The sequence below is a fragment of the Urocampus carinirostris genome, chromosome 10, assembly GCF_059441175.1.
Source record: "Urocampus carinirostris isolate Australia breed hairy pipefish chromosome 10, RoL_Ucar_1.0, whole genome shotgun sequence".
Lineage (NCBI taxonomy): Eukaryota > Metazoa > Chordata > Actinopteri > Syngnathiformes > Syngnathidae > Urocampus > Urocampus carinirostris.
Window position 1 is genome coordinate 4,079,352 of NC_142358.1, and position 20,602 is coordinate 4,099,953.

Genomic DNA, 20,602 nt, shown 5'->3' on the forward strand with positions numbered 1-20,602 from the left:
TCTTAAAGAGCTTCGGCAAATACAATAAGTAATTATATATACAGTTTTATCTCATGAGCAGATAAAAAGAAAAAGATAATTTGCTGCCTCGTTCTAATATAAATAAATGATAGTTACCTGGCTGATCACTGAAAGAAAGCAACAATTCACACAAAAATGAGATTGGGCAATTCCTTAAAGCACACTAGACAAAGTCTCACGGCACACTGGTTTTCCATATTCAGTAGGAGCCACTTCTTTATATATTCATCCATTAACTGCACCGCTTATGCTCATTAGGCTCGCAGGGGTGCTGAAGCCCATCCCAGCTATCTACGGGCAGAGGGTAGGATACACACTGAACTGGTTGCCAGCCATTCGCAGTGTATACAGAGACGAGACAACTCACTTGTTCACTCACACCTAGGGACAATTTGGACCGGTCAATTAACCCAACATGCATGTTTTTGGAATTTGGGAAGAAACCGGAGTACCCAGAGGAAACTCACGCAGGCGTGGGTAGAGCATCCAAACTCCACACTGGAAGGTTTGATCCCATGACCTAAGAACCGTACCGCACACACGCTAACCACTGTTCTGCTGCGCTGCCCTCTTACATCTTTTATTTTTTTAATCCAAATTTGTCTTTTAAAAACTATATTTAAATTTTGTTTATTCTCTCAGATCATTTTTTTTCTTTTTTTCAAACCTTTTAGTACAGTTATGATAGATGTTGTCCATTATAGAAATTCCAAGGTAAACAAAATCTATAAATTTTGTCTTTTACTTTTGAAGTTCGGTTTTGACTGTTTACTAGTTACTACAGTATCACAAAAGTGAGTACACCCTTTACATTTCAGCAGAGATTTCATAATAGTTTTAAATTGAACAACACTGAAAAAACATCACTTTGACACAATTAAAGCTAGTGTAAATTTATTTTTCCCTTCAAAAAACTCAAAATATAGCCATTTGAAGCTAAACCCCTAGTAACAAAAGTGAGTACACCCTTCAGTAAAATATCAATATTTTGTGTAACAATCCCCCGCCCACCCCCGCCCCCCCACCTGAACCCCTTTATTTCTCCTGGACATGGATTAGAGTTTGTGTTTCCCATAATAAAATGCAACTTCCCAATTCATGTTGCACTCGTGCAGCCCCAAACAATGACATTCCCAACACCATGCTCGACTTTAGGCATGACACAAACATGTTTGTACTCTTCACTTGGTTACCGCACATGCTTCACACCATCTTATTTTATGGACTTTATTCACAATTATTTGACTCCAATTATTTTCGTTTTTTTTAAAAGAGTTATTCCCGGCTCCTCCGTGTTATATGTCCAAATGTCCTTGGGCAAGACACTGAATCCCTAATGCCCCGATTAAGCAGGTAGGCGCCTTGCATGGCTGACGCTGCGATCGGTTAGTTAATGTGTAGAAGGGAAAAGTGTGAAGCACATTGTAAAGCGCTTTGGGAGGTCTTCATTGACTTGAAAAGCGCTATATAAATGCAGACCATCTACATTTCCACAAATATTTGTATGGTTTGTATTTCTAATACGTTTTATTCCCAAGAATTTAAGATAGATAGATAGATAGATAGATACTTTATTCATCCCCTAAGGGAAATTCACATTTCCAGCAGCATCCCTGAGCTGAGAACAATACAATGATAAAGCCAAAAGAAAACAATATACAAATACCCAGTGTGACGTGCAAATGCCCACTTTAGCATGTTATATAGATTAACTAAATAGTGCTACACAGAACACATAATGCAGTAAGATCCAATGTAGGTGGTGTGGTTTAATGTGGGCCTTTACTCTGCCGGGTGGAGTTAAAGAGCCTCATGGCATGAGGAAGAAAAGATCTCTTCAGTCTGTCCGTAGTACAAGACAGTGACAGCAGTCTGTCACTGAAACTGCTCTTCTGTCCGGAGATAATGCTGTGAAGCGGATGCGATGGATTGTCCATGATTGACCTCAGCTTTTTCAGTGCCTGTCTCTCAGCTGCTGTTGCTAGGCTGTCCAGCTCTTTGCCCACAACAGAGCTCGCTTTCCTAGCCAGTTTATTGAGACGAGAGGCATCCTTCTTCTTGACGCTGCCTCCCCAACACGCTGCCGCATAGAAGAGGGCGCTTGCCACTACTGTCTCATAGAATATTTTCAGGAGCTTTTTGCAGATGTTGAAGGAGGCCAGCCTTCTGAGGAAGTAAAGTCGGCTTTGCCCTTTCCTACATAGAGCTTCTGTGTTGGCAGTCCAGTCCAGTTTGTTGTCCAGCTGCACACCCAGGTATTTGTAGGTCTGGACAAATTCTACACATTCTCCCTTGATGGTTACAGGAACCGGGTGAGTTCTGGTTCTCCTGAAGTCCACCACCATCTCTCTGGTCTTGGTGGTGTTTAGGTGCAGGTGGTTTGCGTCGCTCCATCGGACAAAGTCCTGAATCAATTTCCTGTACTCCTCCTCCTGCCCGTTTCTGATACATCCCACGATCGCAGTGTCATCGGCAAACTTTTGCACATGGCAGGACTCAGAGTTGTACTTAAAGTCCGATGTATATAGAATGAATAGGAACGGAGAGAGAACGGTCCCCTGCGGAGATCCTGTGCTGCTAACCACGGTGTCCGATGTACAGCCCCCCTGTTTCACATACTGCGGTCTGCCTGTCAGGTAGTCAGTAATCCATTCTACAAGGTGTGAGCCAACTCCCATCTCTGTCAATTTCCTACTCAGTAGCAGAGGCTGTATGGTATTGAAGGCACTAGAGAAGTCCAAAAATGTAATCCTTACAGCCCCCTTCGCCCTATCCAGGTGAGAGAGGGATCGGTGTAACATGTATAATATAGCATCCTCCACTCCCACCTTCTCCTGGTAAGCAAATTGCAGTGGGTCGATGGCGTGACGGACCTGTAGCCTCAGGTGGTGCAGCAGCAGCCGCTCCATGGTCTTCATCACATGTGATGTCAGGGCGACTGGCCTGAAGTCGTTGAGTTCCTCTGGTCTTGATTTCTTTGGGACTGGGATGATGCAGGATGTTTTCCACAGCTGAGGGACCCTCCCCTGTTCAAGGCTCAGGTTGAAGATGCGCTGTAGAGGGTCTCCCAGCTCAGACGCACAGGCTTTCAGCAGTCGGGGGGATATTCCATCCGGACCAGCTGCCTTGCTGGTTCGTAGCCTTCTCAGCTCCCCACACACCTGGGCTGAAGTTATTTTTAGTGGGGGGATGTCTTCCATGCTAGTGTCCAGAGGGGGAGGGGGAAGGACAGCTGCACAACTCAGGGGTGAGGATGAGGCGGAGTGGTCAAACCTGTTGAAAAAGTTGTTCAACTGGTTGACTCGCCCCACATCTATATCCACAGCCACTCCCTGCTTGGTGCTGCAGCCAGTAATTGTTTTCATCCCTTCCCACACCTCCTTCATGTTGTTGTTCAGCAGCTTTTTCTCCAACTTCCTCCTGTACTGCTCCTTCCCTTTCCGGAGCTGGACTTTGAGCTCCTTCTGTACTCGTTTTAGCTCCTGATGATCACCATTTTTAAAGGCCCTCTTCTTTTGGTTCAGAAGGCACTTGATGTCTCTCGTGATCCAGGGCTTGTTGTTGGCATAGCAGCGTACAGTCTTTATAGGAACAACATTGTCCATGCAGAACTTAATGTAGTCAGTAGTGCAGTTTGCCATCTCCTCAATGTCCCCACTGCTGGACCCTAGCAGGACATCCCAGTCCGTACATCCAAAGCAGTCTCTCAGAGCCTGCTCTGCCTCGGTGGACCATTTTCTAAATGAGCGTGTGGTTGTTGGTAGCCTCCTCACTCTTGGTTTGTACTGTGGTTTAAGCAGAATGAGGTTGTGGTCTCCTTTTCCAAGGGCAGGCAGTGGTTTAGCGCTGTATGCATTTTTTATATTCGCATACAGAAGGTCAATAGTCCTATTTCCCCTGGTCTTGCAGTTCACATACTGGACGAAAGAGGGCAGTGTCTTATCAAGAGTCACGTGGTTGAAGTCCCCTGAGATTAACATTGCAGCCTCCGGGTGTTGTGTCTGGAGTTTTGCCACCGCGGAGTGGATGACGTCACACGCTACTTCCGCATCAGCGCGCGGTGGGATGTAAACAATGACAGCAATGGCGTGTCCGAACTCTCTGGGCATGTAATAGGGACGGAGACTTACAGCCAAAAGTTCGACATCACGGCAGCAGATAGAGATCTTGGTTTTTACATGCCCGGGGTTACACCACCTCGTGTTCACGTAGATAGCCAGTCCCCCTCCTTTGCGCTTCCCACTGACTTTTGTCCCTCTGTCAGCCCGAACAGCGCAGAAGCCGTTTAGCGCGATGTTAGCGTCCGTGATGCTAGGCGTGAGCCACGTTTCCGTAAAGCAAAGCAAGCTGCACTCCCTGTATGCTTTGATGTCTTTCACAAGCACAGCCAGTTCGTCGATCTTATTCGGTAGGGAGTTGACATTCCCCATGATTATGGACGGTACCGTGGGCTTATATCGCCACTTCGCCGCTAGCCGCTTAGCCTTTACTTTAGCACCGGCTCTGCAACCCCGGTAGGGTCGCCTTACCTCGTTAGGTAAAAAAGGGACCGTGCCGGCTCGAGAGTTCTTCAGGTCGAGGAGTAGGTTTCTTGAATATACGTATTTTTGCGAGTTGAAACCCATATCCATAGGATAGAAAGTAATCCAAGTGTTGCAAGGCACTGATAAAGTAAGCAAAAATAACTAAACAAATAAATAAATCACAAAAGTAGCGAAAATAACACGGGAGCTGCTGGAGTGGCTGCCATTCGGCGCCGGAAGTAGAAGTAGAAGTAGAAGTAGAAGATAGCATATTTACAAATTTTTATGTGAGATGTTTTTATGGATTTTGCTTTAAAATGTATTTTTTCACCTACATTTCCTTAATTTCAAATTTATGTATGAGAATTTATTGGATTTTACTCATGATTACTAGACTTTTTTAAATTGAGATATTTATTGATTTTTTTAAAATTAGACTTGCTTGGTTTTTTGTTGGGTTTTTTTGTTTTGTTTTTTAGATTTCTACAAGATTGATTCACAAATACTTTTTTTTCTTTTTGATTTTATCTGAGTATTTTAAGTAATATCTCCTTAGTTTCCAAATGTATTTGAATATTTCTAATGTTTTTTCTCACAACAATTTGACTTATCTTATTTTGCAATTTGTATGTGAGATTTTTCCTGGATTTGCTTACATTTCAAATTTGATTAAAGTATTTTAATGTAGTGTTTTTATAGTATTGTGCCGTGTGACCCTTGTCTTGCAAAAAAGAAAACATGCCATTGTTCAGTATGTTTGAATTCTTCAACTCATCAGCCGAGTACATTCATCCATATCAGTAGGTGGCGGCAGATTGATGATTTCTTTTTCATTCCTTTTATACACTAACCATATGCTCATGAAGTAGTAAAGGGAAATATATTTTAGGACTTAATGTTACTTGTAATAAACATGATAAGTGCAAACTTTAACAGACACTCAAAATAAGGAGAGAAGACATAGATTTTCAACTTACAAAGAGAACAGGGAGAGAAGCTTTCCTAATAAGGAGAGTCCGACCTGTTCTAAAGGCCTTCAAGTGGGCCCTTTCTTTTTATTAAATGTTTAAAGGAAAAGTGTGTAATATTTAGTGTGGCCTAGTGGTACAAAAAATTCATCCAGTAAAAAAACTAAAACAAAACATTGATTGAATGAAGGCGCTACGTGTGTCCGGTCTGCCGCCTCACTCGTATCAGTCAACACAGTGCCATCTAGTGGTCAAATCTTACATATTGGGGCTTTAGGTTTGCACAGTCAAGACAAGTCAAGTCATGTTTATCTGTATAGCCCTTAATCACATAGAAACTCAAAGGGCTGCACGGATCAAAGACTACTGTATTATCAGCATAAAGTATAGGTTAATTATACAGGACTGTCTCAGAAAATTAGAATATTGTGATAAAGTTCTTTATTTTCTGTAATGCAATTAAAAAAACAAAAATGTCATACATTCTGGATTCATTACACATCAACTGAACTATTTCAAGCCTTTTATTATTTTAATATTGCTGAATTTGGCTAACAGCTTAAGAAAACTCAAAAATCCTATCTCAAAATATTAGAATATCATGAAAAAGTATACAAGTAGGCTATTCAACTAATCACCTGAATCATCTAATTAACTCGAAACACCTTGCGAGGGTTTCCTGAGCCTTAAAAACACTCAGCTTGGTTCAGTAAACTAAATCACAAGTATGGGGAAGACTGCTGATCTGACTGCTGTCCAGAGGACCATCATTGATACCCTCCATCAGGAGGGTAAGACACAAAAATAAATTTCTCAAAGAGCAGGCTGTTCACAGAGTGCAGTTTCAAAGCATATCCACAAAAAGTCTGTTGGAAGGGAAAAATGTGGCCGGAAACGCTGCACAACCAAGAGAGATGACCGCAGCCTTAACAAAATTGTGAAGAAGAGCCGCTTCCAGAATTCGGGGGAGCTTCAAAGACAGTGGGCTGAAGCTGGAGTCCAGGTATCAAAAGCCACAGTTCACAGACGTGTCCGGGAAATGGGCTACAATAGCCGTATTCCCATGGTCAAGCCACTTCTGAACTCAAGACAACGGAAGAAGCGTCTGACTTGGGCTATGGAGAAGAAGCACTGGACAGTTGCAGAGTGGTCCAAAGTCCTCTTTTCAGACGAAAGCAAGTTTTGCATTTCATTTGGAAGTCAAGGCGCCAGAGTCTGGAGAAAGGCTGGAGAGGAGCAAAATCCAAGTTGCTTGAAATCCAGTGTGAAGTTCCCACAGTCAGCAATGGTTTGGGGAGCCATGTCAGCTGCTGGTGTTGGTCCACTGTGTTTCATCAAGTCCAGAGTAAATGCAACTGTGTACCAAGAGATTTTAGAGCACTACATGCTTCCATCTGCTGAAAAGCTCTATGGAGATGAGGATTTCATTTTCCAGCATGATCTGGCACCTGCCCACAGTGCCAAAACCACCAGTAACTGGTGCACTGACCATGGCATCACTGTCCTTGATTGGCCTGCTAATTCCCCTGACCTGAACCCCATCGAGAATTTGTGGGGTATAGTTAAGAAGAAGATGAAAGACACCAGACCTACAAATGCAAATGAGCTGAAGGCCGCTATCGAAGCATCCTGGGCATCAATAACACCTCAGCAATGCCACAGGCTGATTGCCTCCATGCCACGCCGGATTAATGCAGTAATCCGTGCAAAAGGATTCCCAACCAAGTACTGAGTGCATCAATGGACATTTTCAAATGTTTGATTTAGTTTTGCTGTTATAAAATTATTTTTTTACTTGGTCTGAGGAAGTATTCTAATATTTTGAGATAGGATTTTTGAGTTTTTTTCAGCCGTAAGTCAAAATCAGCAATATTCAAATAATAAAAGGCTTGAAATAGTTCAGTTGATGTGTAATGAATCCAGAATGTATGACATTTTTGTTTTTTTAATTGCATTACAGAAAATAAAGAACTTTATCACAATATTCTAATTTTCTGAGACAGTCCTGTATGCTATAGAGTAGAAGTGTGTTTTAAGCTTAGATATAAACATTTCCACTGAGGTTGCAGATCGAATCTTAGGGGGAAGAGCATTCCACAACACTGGGGCCCGGATGGAGAACGCTCTCGAACCTGTGGATCTCTTCTTGGCTCTTGGGATCACTAGTAGACCAGCCTTTTCAGAGCGAAGGCTCCGGACCGGAACATAGGGGGAAATTAAATCTGAAAAATATGAGGGAGCAAGTCCATGTATGATTTTGTATAACACCAAAAGAACCTTAAAATCACATCTTATGCTAACAGGGAGCCAATGCAGGTTAGCTAAAATCGGGGTAATGTGATCAAACTTTCTTGTCTTAGTTAAAAGCCTCGCTGCAGCATTTTGAAACCAGCTGAAGGCTCTTAATTGTGAACTTCGAGAGTCCGGAAAGTAGTGCATTACAGTAATCGAGACGGGAAGTAACGAACGCGTAAATTGTAATCTCCGCAATGTTGCGAAGATGGAAGAAAGCTGTTCTAGTAAAATTCTTCACGTGTGTTTGAAAGGACAGATCGGGGTCAAATATGACACCTAAATATTTATCTGAGTCACTCTGGGTGATTTTAACACAAATACATCAAATAATGTAAAAACTTTGCATGTAAATTTGCTATTTTTTTATTTTCTCTTTTTATTTTTTTAAAAAAAGATTGTAGTAAAAATAATTCCTCTGGCTGATACATTTTGTTCATTTTAAGTATTATTTTTGTTATGTTTCTAAAAACACAAAAATTCCAAAGTGACAGCAAAATTATACTCCCGAACGAATAATAACCCGTATCACCTCCTGAGCCAGTTACCACAAAAAAATTTAAAAAAACATTATATCATCAATTTCAGCGAGATAATAATTTGAGGTTTAAAAACAACAACAACATGATACTAGTGTTGGGGATTCATTTTAAAACATTTTTGAATGACTGTGTGTATTTTTATTGGATGAAAAGCATACCGTGGCTCAAAAAAGGTTGAAAAAAACTGTTTTGATGCAATATTTTTACAATCAGTTCACTCTGTTCACTTTTCTATTTGTATCATGGATTTTATTCACAAGTGTTTGCTTTATTTCTATTTTTTTCCAAGTATTTTAATCCATAAATTTCATGAATACATGATTAAAATTGTCATGCTCCAACATAACAATTAAACAAGAAAAATCGGACAAATTGAATCACTTTCCATCCTTTTATAATCACAATGCAATTCAACATATGCCCACTAGATAGCGCTTGCTCACGTGGGCGTTACACGCCCTCCTCATCCTCCTCTTCCTCCCAGCCTTTTTTTCGGCGGGATGCTGAAGAATGGGCGTCTTTTTCATCACCATTAAGATCTATTGATGCTTCTTTTTCGGTAAGGACTTTTTATATTCATTTTTTTATTGCACGAAAACGACATCCGAACGAGTTTTCCAATGGGGGGCGGGGGAGCAGTCGTCATTTTGTGTTTGTTGATTTGCGAAAGTGGCGCGTCTCACTTTACGGTAGATTTTTTTTAAACATTTATGACTTTTATTGATAACATTATATATACCAAATGTGTATGATTAACCTTTTAATGGGAAATGCTGCTTAATAAAATGTGATCACTTGTTATCTAAGCATCAAAATATTTGTTTGCAGTTTTCCCCAATTACAAAAAACGAGAAAAGCAATTATAATGATAAAGGTCAGAAATCACCCTCCCTTCTGTCTGCTACCTAAGATTACAAAACGGGAGTAAGTGGGTCATTGGAAGCAAGACATGTCCTTCATTTGTATCCTAAATATTTCATGAGAATTCCATTCATAGTCCCTCCCATATCAAACATTTTTTTAAAATTTTTAATTGATATTTTTTAATATCTTTGCAATAACTAGACTTTACATCTCTCATGTTGCATAACAAAAGCTGCAAAGAGGACCCGATCAGGTAGCATGAAGACCTGCCCCACCATAAAAGAGGGGGAGGGGCAGAAGGAATGGAGAACATAAATTTCCCGCGTCTCTGGGGTGCTGTGAAGTCGTCACAACAGGGCTGTTATCTCTGTTCTCCAGCTAGCATCAATAAAAACTTAATTTTGTCCGTAGAAGCGTTTTTAAATGTGTTCAGTAGACCCCCGGGATATGGCGTGAATTTGTTTTGAGGTAGGGTTGTAGTGTGAAATTGCTGCATGGCGGAGGAAAGTAAACTTAGGGTGTCCTTAGAAATCTTTGTTGCTTTATTCGCCTCCTTACTCTTGGTAATTGTCCTGATCATCGTTTGTTTGAATTCCTTTGCGATGGTAACAATTCATGCTCATTCTGCTAACTTTTGAATGATCGAAAGCTTCGTCTCAATGGTTATCATATTTTTTCTTCTCTATTTAGCACCACTACAAAATAAAATACAGTACAGTTCATTTTTCACGATATTGCTACTTTTCTGGTTTGCATGGTGTCTTGTGTTCTGCATTACGATTAACTGAATAGTCTCTCCACTTATTATTATTCGATAATACAGTAGGTATTTATAAACGAAAAACAATTAAAAATAAAGAAAAACAGCTATACCTAATTTTGTCCAACAAATGCTCGAATCTATCAATAGGATTTGCATATGGTTTCAGTACATAATAAAGTATTAAATTTAGCAATGGAAGTCACAGCTATCTGACAATGTTAACTTCTAAGGTGAAGCTAGCCTCTAATGCTTGTTATAAATTATAAAATTTGAGAAGAAAGACACCAACCACACATGAATAACCAACTGGAATTGATCTTTGGATATGCTAATGCTTGTTGCTGATGTAGCTAGCAACCAGCGGCTAAAGCAATCGTAGTTTGCCTCTCACCAGTGACGCTAACTGTTCAAGTGAAACTAGCCTCTGTTTATAAATGAGTTATAATTCATGAAGACTCAAACCACAAAGGAACATCCAACTGGGTTCCATCTTAGATATCCTAATTGTTGGCCAGACGCTTAAGAAAATTGTTGTTAGCCAATAACACTAACTGCCAAAATGGTGCCAGCGTCTAATATTCCTAACTATAAATACTCTGTCAATAAGTAATAAATACAAAAGACCATAATGGGTTTCATCTTTAGATATGCGAATGCTAGTCTGCTAATGCCAGATGTAATATTAGACACAGGTAGCCGCTGGCGCTAACTACCAAAATTATGCTAGTTTTGAAAGCTTGTATCGACAGGGGCTTGCAGCCGATGTGGCAACACCTGCCGGATGCTAATTGATTAAGGGCCAGCTGCTAAACCAATGGTTTTGGGTGCCACGCTAACCCCTGATGCTAGTAACTAGATAAGCTAGCAGTTGAGGTGGCAACACCTCCCAAATAATAATTCTAATGCCTGATGCGACTTACAGCCAGTCGCTAAAATTTCGCTAGTCACAGAAGGCTGGTGATGTACCAAAGTGAAGCTAGCCCTTATGTATGTATCTCCAAAGACTAGTGGCCAGTGTGGTAACACCTTCAGTTTAAGTAATTGTCAAATTTGTTCTGCTAATGCCAGTTACTGATGTGGCTAGTGCCCAGCAGCTAGCTAATTCTGGCTTGGGGTTTTGTTGGTGGCGCTAATTGCCAAAGCAAAGCTGAATCCAGGCTGACTAGTGTCCAAACGTCAAAATGAGAGTTTGAGGTTGAGTTAAAGATATTCTATCTTTTGGAGATTGCAGACTTTTCTAATCTTTCTCTTAATTCAGATCCAAAAATGGAACAAAGGTTCCCTGAACTGCCAGAACTGAGACGCAACTGAAGATCCCAAAATGAACGAGCCAGCAGCGCCCTTGCAGAACGGTAACGTTGGGGAGGAAGCGCCGGCCGATGGTAATGCTAACCGTACAGGTGACGACAGAGTCAGTGGATTAGGCGGACGTGACCCCTTATCGGAGCGGGACAAGGTGGTCATCTGGGGAACTGACTCCCAGTGCGACGACCTCGAGTTGGCTGAATTTGAGATGTTGGAGTGTCAGGAACTGGAGGCGTACCTGGTAGAGGACGGGGAGGATTTTGTTGGGCTTAGAGAGCGCAACGGGGAACAACAACCTTTGGCGGAAGTGGACAACAAAGCCAGAACTTCGCCGTCCTGCAGCACTGATAAAATCCTTGATTCCTGGGTAGATCTGAACCTAAATTCCACTAAGGATCTCAAGCCAGAAGCCCACAAGCTCAATCAGAACAACAACCAGAAAGGAAACAACCAACACAAAGCGTCCCCCATCAGAAATAACAATGATGAAAAAGGAAGCCCCCACAAACCTAAAGCCACTCCCACCAAACTCATCAAAAAACAAGGATCCTTCGACAACTCCTTGAAAAAACAGAACTCTTTTGATAGGAGCTTCAAAAAGCAGCTGTCCTTTGAAAATTACACAAAACAAAAAAGCTCCTTTGAGAATGTCTCCCGGTCTTCCAGTTTGGAAGGGAGGAAGCCCTGGGTGACTTCCAGCCGTACAGGGACATCGGCCTCCCCAAAAAAGATACCCCCTGCCTCTCCAGCTAGAGGGCAAAGCACCAAGGCACTGAAAACCGTCCTGGGTAGCGGAATCCCCAAACCTGTCACCACCTTGCAGAAAGAAACTGATCCAAAGAAGTCCACTTCTCCCTCAAAAACCAAAAACATCCGTCCGAAAATAATCACCTGTGTACGGAAGAATACTCAAGGAAAACCGCAGGGAACCAACACCTTGCCTGAAGTCCACCACTTAAACCATTATTCGTACTCTGGCATGCAAGTGGATCAGAAGGTTGGACCGATGTCTAAAGGATCACTGGTGATGGGTTCTGCAACTATGGATAAATACAGGCAGGACTTGTCTGGACATAGTTCCACTGGGATGAAACCCGTAGACGGAGCTTATCCTCCTCACGAAAACCTCCCTGGGAAATGTCTCCTCGAGGTAAAACGTTGTTTAGAATCAGTAAGCTTGTATGCACCGGGGTTTGGTTTGGAGCTAGGTTTGTACTTACAGCTAAGATTAGCGTTGAAATTAGGGTTACGGTCCCAGCTAGGATTACAATTGCATCTATAGTAAGGGGCTACAGCTGGTGTTGGACTTGAAGCCAAGGTTAAGGTTGAATGTTGAGGGTTTAGTTTGGAGCAATGTTTGAATTAAGTTCAAAAACCCTTGGTCTAAGACTTATCTACTTTAAAGATTACCATGTGAACTATGGTTTTAATGATTGAGTGTTGTTTTGCCCACATTTTTGCAGCAGCACGCCTTTCAAGATGGAAGCAACATCCACTGCTCGCCCAGATCCGCCAGGCCTCAGCTGGGGGTGGGTGCCGTCACCAGACAACCCACATCCAAGTCACAAGTTCAACAAGCTGGTCCTTCACTGGCTGTCCTTGGCCACCCAGCAGCACACAGCTTCCAAGAAACTTCAGGTAAGATAGCTTGGAGATCAACCTCTGGGATCATAAACCCCGACATGAATTCGTTTCAATGTAGAGATCACAAAGTAAACATTCTGTATAGCAGGGGATAGATACCTATGCTAGGGATACTCAAAATACAACGTAATTTATGTTGTCTAGTGACAAAACTGCCATAAAGGTTGGGTCGAGTTATCCCATGGGTCTCAGGGTTCATGGAACATGGATCTTATACGTGTGTGGGTCATAGGGACACCACTCCCTGTGGTGTTTCTTGGGCAGGTACATCTCTCTTCAGGCCAGTAGAAGTTTGCTCCCACTGGTTTCCGTGGTTACCAGAAGCTGGAGAAGCCTCCTGGTTTGACTCAGATACAGCTCCTTCATCATCTGGTCACTGTTGCTTTTCAGTGTAAAGCATTATCCTGCTCTTCAGAGATGAGCTTTGATGGTCACCAGCGTTTGTGTGACAATACTGATACTGGATCCTAAATCACTGGGGGGAAAACTCTTTCGTTCTGAAATTTAAAGTAGGCCTAATTCGTTCATATTCACATTGTGCAATACACATTGCATTACTTGTACTGTGCATAATCATTTTTTGTCCCTTTAGGGGAACAAAGGAGGTTCGGTTCAGAAACTTCCCCGAGAAATGTTTTTCTGAAGACGGGCCCATCTGGTCTTCGTCCTCCAGGGTTTTCCTCCTTGCCTCCCGCCAGAACCAACACCGCTGGCATAGTGAGGAGCTTGTCATCCATGTCCAGTGATGGGAAAAGTTGCCGGTCTTCACAGAGTACGTTTACTTTTGAGTTAAAGAATCACAACTCTGGAGGTTCAAAACAAACTCAGTTTGTTTTCAACACACCACAGCTACTGAATCAATTATTTTAACTATTGATAGTAGGCCTTTGGGCTACTTTTAATTAATATGGTTAGGGAAAATTTAGAGGGATTATTATTGTTACTTGGCTACAGGCCTCGCCGATGATTTATTCCCCCACAAAAACAAGCAGCTCTATTTTTCCTTCTGACCATTATGTCAACACTCTTCCCAAACATGTCTGATTAAATGTATTCAGAAGCTTTTTAGGGGGTTCCAGGACCTTAAAAATAGCACTCTTAACCCAAAAGTTAAGTCTAGCTCTAAAGCTTAAGTTACATTAACTTGGACACAGTGGTAATACTTTTGGTGCTCCAGAACTAAAAATCAGAGCCATTTACTCGAGAGTTTATTCAAAAGTTAAGGTAGCTTTAAGGTGCAGTTAAAGTTTTAACATTGAGCTAGCAGTACACTTTTGCGGTTCCAGAACTAAAAAACTGAATTCAAGAAAAATAATGCTTTTTAGTTAGGGCAATTTTAAAGCTTGAACAGAGTTAACTCTGCTAAGTTAAACTATTGAAGCTTTTCAAGCTAGTGTTAAATATTGAGTTAACAGCACTATTTTTGTTCCACTCTTCACAGCTTGGAGAAAAGTAACACGAGAGGAGACAAACTTTTCAGTACTGCTGTCCAAGTGAAGGCATTGACTCTGCAAGGTTAAATCCTTAAAGATGCCCTAACTCCCGAGTTAACGGCACTATTTTCTTAGTTGTGACACCTCAAGAGAGTTCTGCTTTGTCCAAGTGAAAGGTTTAACTACTGTTAAAGATTTAAAGCTGCCTTAACTTTAATGAAATCTTGGATTATAGTAATGTATTATTTTTTTTCAATTCTGGAACCTCAAAAGTGGACTGTTTCGAAATTGTGTTAATCATGTAAAGAGTTTACCATACAAACTGGTGCTGAATCCGCCGTTTATTTTCAGTACTGCTGTTCAAGATAAAGATTTGACTTTACTAAGTTTTAACTTTGATTTGGGTTGGAAACCTTTCTGACCCAAAGAGCCATAACAGCCGTAATTTATTTGAGTATAGAGCCAAACCCTACGGACTGAAGAGATCTTTTCTTCCTCATGCCATGAGGCTCTTTAACTCCACCCGGCAGAGTAAAGGCCCACATTAAACCACACCACCTACATTGGATATTACCGAATCTTACTGCAATATGTATTCTGTGTAGCACTATTTAGTTACTCTATATAACACGCTACAGTGGGCATTTGCACGTCACACTGGGTATTTGTATATTGCATTCTTTTGGCTTTATTATTGTACTGTTCTCAGCTCAGGGATGCTGCTGGAAATGTGAATTTCCCTTCGGGGATGAATAAAGTATCTATCTATCTATCTATCTATCTATCTATCTATCTATCTATCTATCTATCTATCTATCTATCTATCTATCTATCTATCTATCTATCTATCTATCTATCTATCTATCTATCTATCTATCTATCTATCTACATTTTAAGACAATTCTAAGCAAAACCGCCAAACCTGCTCTCCAGACTAAAATTTACAGTGTATTTTATTTCACTGTGGGACATTAGATGACTTTATAATAATAATAATGCCAGAGCCCAAGTCCCATATTAACAAATATGCCACTTTAAAATTGTCTCCCTCCCAGAATTACTTGACCTTGACCTTCAGTTTCATAAATAATGATTTCAAAACAAGGTGCAAGCAGAGTTATTTTGTAAAAATATCTCAAGATACTGCAAATGAGGATACTGACGTAATTACCTTCGGTGCAGACGGCGCTGCGCTGAGAGAAGTGCGATTTGTGCATGGCTTCGCCCACCCCTACTGGTCACCCAATCAAATTGCTCCGTGCTCGGCTGGTGTTTCTGAGTGTCTACAGTTTGTTCTCTGGGTTTTCATCATAAAGTGTCTCAACAGTGAACTTAAATTGTTTAATGAGCTTCCATATGAACTCATGAAAAAAGCCTTATCTGGCTCGCAAGCCTTAGGTTCCCAACCCCCGCTTCAAGCCGTGGTTCTATAAATAACTTTCGGGTTCGTTCTAGAACTTCAATGGTGCTTTTATGTTAAAGTTTTTTTTTTTTGTTACTCTTTGCACAGATTGGAAAAAAGAAACACTGAAGGAGTCAGAGGCTTCATCCCCTAAAAAATGTGCAGTGGTTTCACCCAAGCCTCAATCCTCTGGTAAGTCCCAACAAACGACGTTGCGCTCTAGCGTAAATGCCATGCACACAATTTACTGGTTGCGACACGCATGGTGAGGCGAAAAGGAGTTGTTGATCCGTGTAAAGCGGCAGAGTCGGTTTTCGACATCATCAGTCTCCGGCGTGCACTTGACGACCAGCACCATCCTGCCTACCCCTTTGTTGCTATGGCAACAGTCTCCAGCAGCGACATCCATCCCACTCCGAGACTACAGCACAGCATACGTCAAATGGGGGACTCATTTATTATTAATGATCATTTTACATTTTCTTGCGTAGTGAGAAAAGAATGAAATCAGTTAATCAGTCGAGAGGCCTAGAAAAGAAGAAAAAGACTTTTCAGATAAAAAAAAAAACCAATTACAACATTGTGCTTCGAAGAACTGGTTGAGGTCAGAATAATAATGCAATGACAAAGAATAGTGCTTCGTAACAATACAGTAGCGCAATGAAAATAAGTGCAAACACATCTAGCAGCAGCATTTAAAATACCAATATAATTCATTAATTTAATAATAATAATAATTTCCTTTGTATTGTCATTCTTTGTAACAATGTACACAGAACGAAATGTCGATACACCTGACCCGTTGTAGCGAGCCGATGCAGCCAATTTAGGTGATAATAGTATTTTTTTAATTTCCTTGTTATATTCATTTTATTTATTAGTTTTACCATATTTTTCAGAGTATTGTTTTGACTTGTTTATCCAATAGATTATTTTGTCATTTTGAGCATTAGTCTTTGTTGTTAAATAACTGTTTAAATAAATATTGTTCCCTTCTATTTAGGTTTTTTTAGTATTGTTTAGTCTTACTTTTCAAAATTACTTAACTATGATTATTGTTTTTTTTAATTTATTAACATTTTAATTTTACTATATTTTTGGGTGTATTTATTATCTTGTTTTTCTGACAGATTATTTTGTTATTTGATGCATTATTTTTTTGTATTAATTAGTTATTTCAAAAATAATGATTGTATCAATTATATAGTTTTTAGGATTGATTTTGTGTTACTATATCAAATTACTTAATAATTTTATTATTCAAATTTCCTTATTTTTTAACATTTTTATTTACTATATTTCTATTATTACTTAATTAATAGGAATTCATTTGTTACACAAACATTTTATTCAATTTTTAATTTAGATTTATTTTCTTACTTTATCATATCACTTAATTTTAGTATTTTAATGCTATTTCTTTATTGTTTAAATTTCCAATTTTACTATTAATTTTAGCTTGCTAGTTTTTATTGCTCATTCTAAGCATTTTTTGTATTGATAAACTCAAACAACAAATATCCATAACAACTATTGTTTTAATAATATTATTTTTTAAGTATGATGTTTTCTTATTTAATCACATTTTAGCAATATAATTTTCTAATTATTATTCTCCTTATTAGCTATTTTTTTAAAAACTAGTTTAAGTATTATTTTCCTGATTCCATACTTTTTATCATTTCAATTTAATTTTTACATTCATTTTCTGTATTTATTTCAATAACAATATTTTTAACTGTTTTCCATGCCAGATAATCCATCCACCCATCATCTGCACCACTTATCCTTGATAGGGCTGAGGATGGCAGATAATTTGAGCATTTAATTTTTAATAATTAAATCTTTATCATATTTTAGCAACATTTTAAAGTATTTTTTTCCTTTTCTTGATCTTATTTTTCTTATTATTATCATTATTATTAATAATATTATTATTATCATTAGTATTAATGTTATCATTTCTATTACTAGTATTATCGTTATTGTTATAATATTATTTGAATCATAAGGCGCGAGGTGGGTAGCATGTGAAAAGCAGTAAAGAGGGAGAGAAAGGCTCAGTTGTATCTGAGCCTAAATAATTGAAAATGCTGATACCGATATCTGTCAAACTCCCAAATATCAGTGCTAATAATCGGCCTGCCTGATAATCGGTCCACCTCTACAAGTGACATCATTTATGTGTTTGTTTCAGTTCGCGGACGATCCGGTTCATCTCAGGAAGTTGACCGAGCACTGATCAAACTGCTGCGGGAACGCTGCGAACAGCAAACGCGACAGCTGCAAAGTTTTCAAGCACAGCTGAAGAAAGCCTCGCTCTGCATGAGCGTCTTTGCTATCACCACACAGCACTTCTGTCAGAAGGTTCGCCACACGCAAGATGGCTGCTAAGCCCTGCATGTGAAAGTCACCAACTCCTGCCATTCGGGCATCTTACACTTTTTCTCACTTTCCTTTTCTAATCACTGTTGTTAGCAACTTGGCTACAGGCAGGCTATGGCTTAGCGCTAGCTGCTATTGTAATCGTCAGCTGCTCCTGTTTCGTCCATCAGTGTCACTTGCCTTCCTAACTAAACATTGCCGCGTGCCGTGATTCAAGCAGCCCTGCTTGTCACTGTCACTTTTTTTTCCACGGTCTCCTTCACAGGCCCTTACTGTTAGCCCATTGGATACAGGCTATGGCTCACCGCTAGCCAAAACTGTTTTGCCTTTATTGGCACACACCTTCCACAGCTGAGCTGTGCATATGATGGTCACCAAGTCTCATCATTCAGGCCTCTTCCACTTTTCATCCACTGTTTCTTTCTCTAACCACTCATGTTAACCATTTGGCTGCAGGCTGTGGCTCACCGCTAGTTTCTATTGTTTTTTTTACCTGCTCCCATTGCGTCCTTCAGTGTCACTCACCCTTCCATTGCTAAACATAACCAAATCCCTTGATTCAACCATCCTGTGCTTATCATTTTCAACTTTTCGACCTAGTTAGTTTGCTCTATCTTTTGTTATTGCTGGCGGAGATTAACAGCAGCTTTCTTGTCCTGTTGCTGAATAAAATTCACACACGAAAATATAGATGTAGGCTTCCGAATTTTGCCAAGTAATATCCTTTATGTTTCGGTAGTTTTCTAATGCACATGCTTCAGCTCTATACTAAGCTAAAATGACCTCTAGTGGTGAATATATTACATACTGTAACTATTTGTGATCGGGCTTGATTTCCACGCCCCTCCAATCCATAAAGGTCACTTTAACTTTTTAAGACCCAGTACAGAAAAACAAAATAGTTTTAACTATTTAGGTAGTGTTACGGAAGCCTTTGGAGAGGAAAAGATTATTTTGCAAAAACTGCTTTTTTTCACTAAAAGTTTTATAAGAACACTACAACAACAACATTTAACAATAATAATAATAATAATAATAATACATTGTATTTTGAAGTTCCTTTCAGGACACCCAAGGTCGCTGTACTTATGAGTAGGACACAACGATAAATGAAGAGTAAAACAAGCAAGTAGAATAGAATTGTCTCTATTGTCATTGATATCAAAGTTGGGAAACATCTTATGCAACAAAATTAGACATGACACTCCAGGGTAACACATGTAATAAAGACGTTAAGGAGAAAAAGATCAAACTTAACGATTTATAGGCAAAAGTCAAGTCAAGAAAAAAATCATTACAATGTAGTGCTTAGAAAACTGGCCCAAGTTATAATGATGCAATGAAGAAGAATAGTGCATTGTAACAATAGTGGAATTCAAGTAAGTGCAATCATAATCAGCAGCAGTAATTAAAAAAACTCAGAAATTTAAAAGGTGTGTATGAATATATATTTTTTCACAGTTTCCTTCAGCAACAACAAAAAGAGAAAAAAAAATTGTCGCAAGATATAATTTCACAGTTTTGTGTGTTCGTTTAGGGTTGTGATGGCCCTGGGGAAGAAGCTTTTTCTGAGCCTCTTTGTCCTTGTTTTGAGAGACCTGTAACGCTTACCAGAGGGCAACAGGTCAAAAAGGTGGTGGCCGGAGTGGGAATTGTCTTTTTTTTAATGATAATGGCTATGCTACGTATCGCAAGCCGGTAATGCATTCTGAACTAAGTAGAGAGCAGCCAATCGTCTTTTTTTCGGCTCACTGAGAAGGCTCTTTCGGCTACTGTTTGTTTTGTTTTCAAATGAGATGTTATCGGACAGCACGGCGGCACAGTGTTTAGCGCGTGTGCGGCACAGTTCTGAGGTCATGAGATCGAACCTTCCTGTGTGGAGTTTGCATATTTACCTCGTCCTTGCGTGGGTTTCCTCCGGGCACTCCGGTTTCCTCCCACATTCCAAAAATATGCATGTCAGGTTAATTGGCCGGTCCAAATTGTCCCTAGGTGTGAATTTAGCGAGCGAATTGTTTGAATCTGTGTGCCCTGTGACTGGCTGGCAACCAGTTCAGGCTGTCCCATGCCCACTGCCCGAGGATGGCTGGTATGGGCTCCAGCACCCCCGCAACCCTACTTAGGATAAGCGGTGCAGATAATGGATGGATGGATGATATGTTATCGATAATGAAAAAACATTAAGGCGGCACGGTGGATGGGTGGCCAGCGCGCAGCCCCTCGATGGGAAGGTCCAGGGTTCAATGCCAGCTTGCTGTGCGGAACTTGCATGTTCTCTCTGTGCCTGCTTGGGTTTCCTCCTGTATTCCAAAGACTTGCATGTCAGGTTAATTGTCCGGTCCATATTGTCCCTAGTGTGGATGAGCAAGTGAGTTGTATGTCTCTGTGTTCCCTGCAACCGGCTGGTACCCAGTTCAGAGGGTCCCCTGCCTGAAGTCCGCTGGATGGGCTCCTGCACCC

The 20,602-nt window shown here is 40.3% G+C and overlaps 1 protein-coding gene across 6 annotated transcripts in view; it reads left to right on the forward strand.

The window, feature by feature from the left end:
* Positions 1-8,778: 8,778 nt before the first annotated feature.
* mtus2b (microtubule associated tumor suppressor candidate 2b) overlaps positions 8,779-20,602 on the forward strand; it is a 33,781-nt gene continuing 21,957 nt past the window's right edge. For 5 of the 6 annotated variants that reach the window (XR_015851464.1, XR_015851465.1, XR_015851463.1 and 2 more), the window contains exons 1-6: positions 8,779-8,905; positions 11,232-12,428; positions 12,742-12,916; positions 13,515-13,694; positions 15,866-15,949; positions 17,955-18,124. Coding sequence is in view for 3 of the 6 variants with exons in the window: in XM_088344989.1 (XP_088201115.1) it covers positions 11,295-12,428; positions 12,742-12,916; positions 13,515-13,694; positions 15,866-15,949; positions 17,955-18,124 (1,743 nt within the window). In the remaining 3 variants the exon portion in view is untranslated. The remainder of the gene's footprint in view (positions 8,906-11,231; positions 12,429-12,741; positions 12,917-13,514; positions 13,695-15,865; positions 15,950-17,954; positions 18,125-20,602) is intronic. The other variant, XM_088344991.1, reaches the window with a different exon arrangement.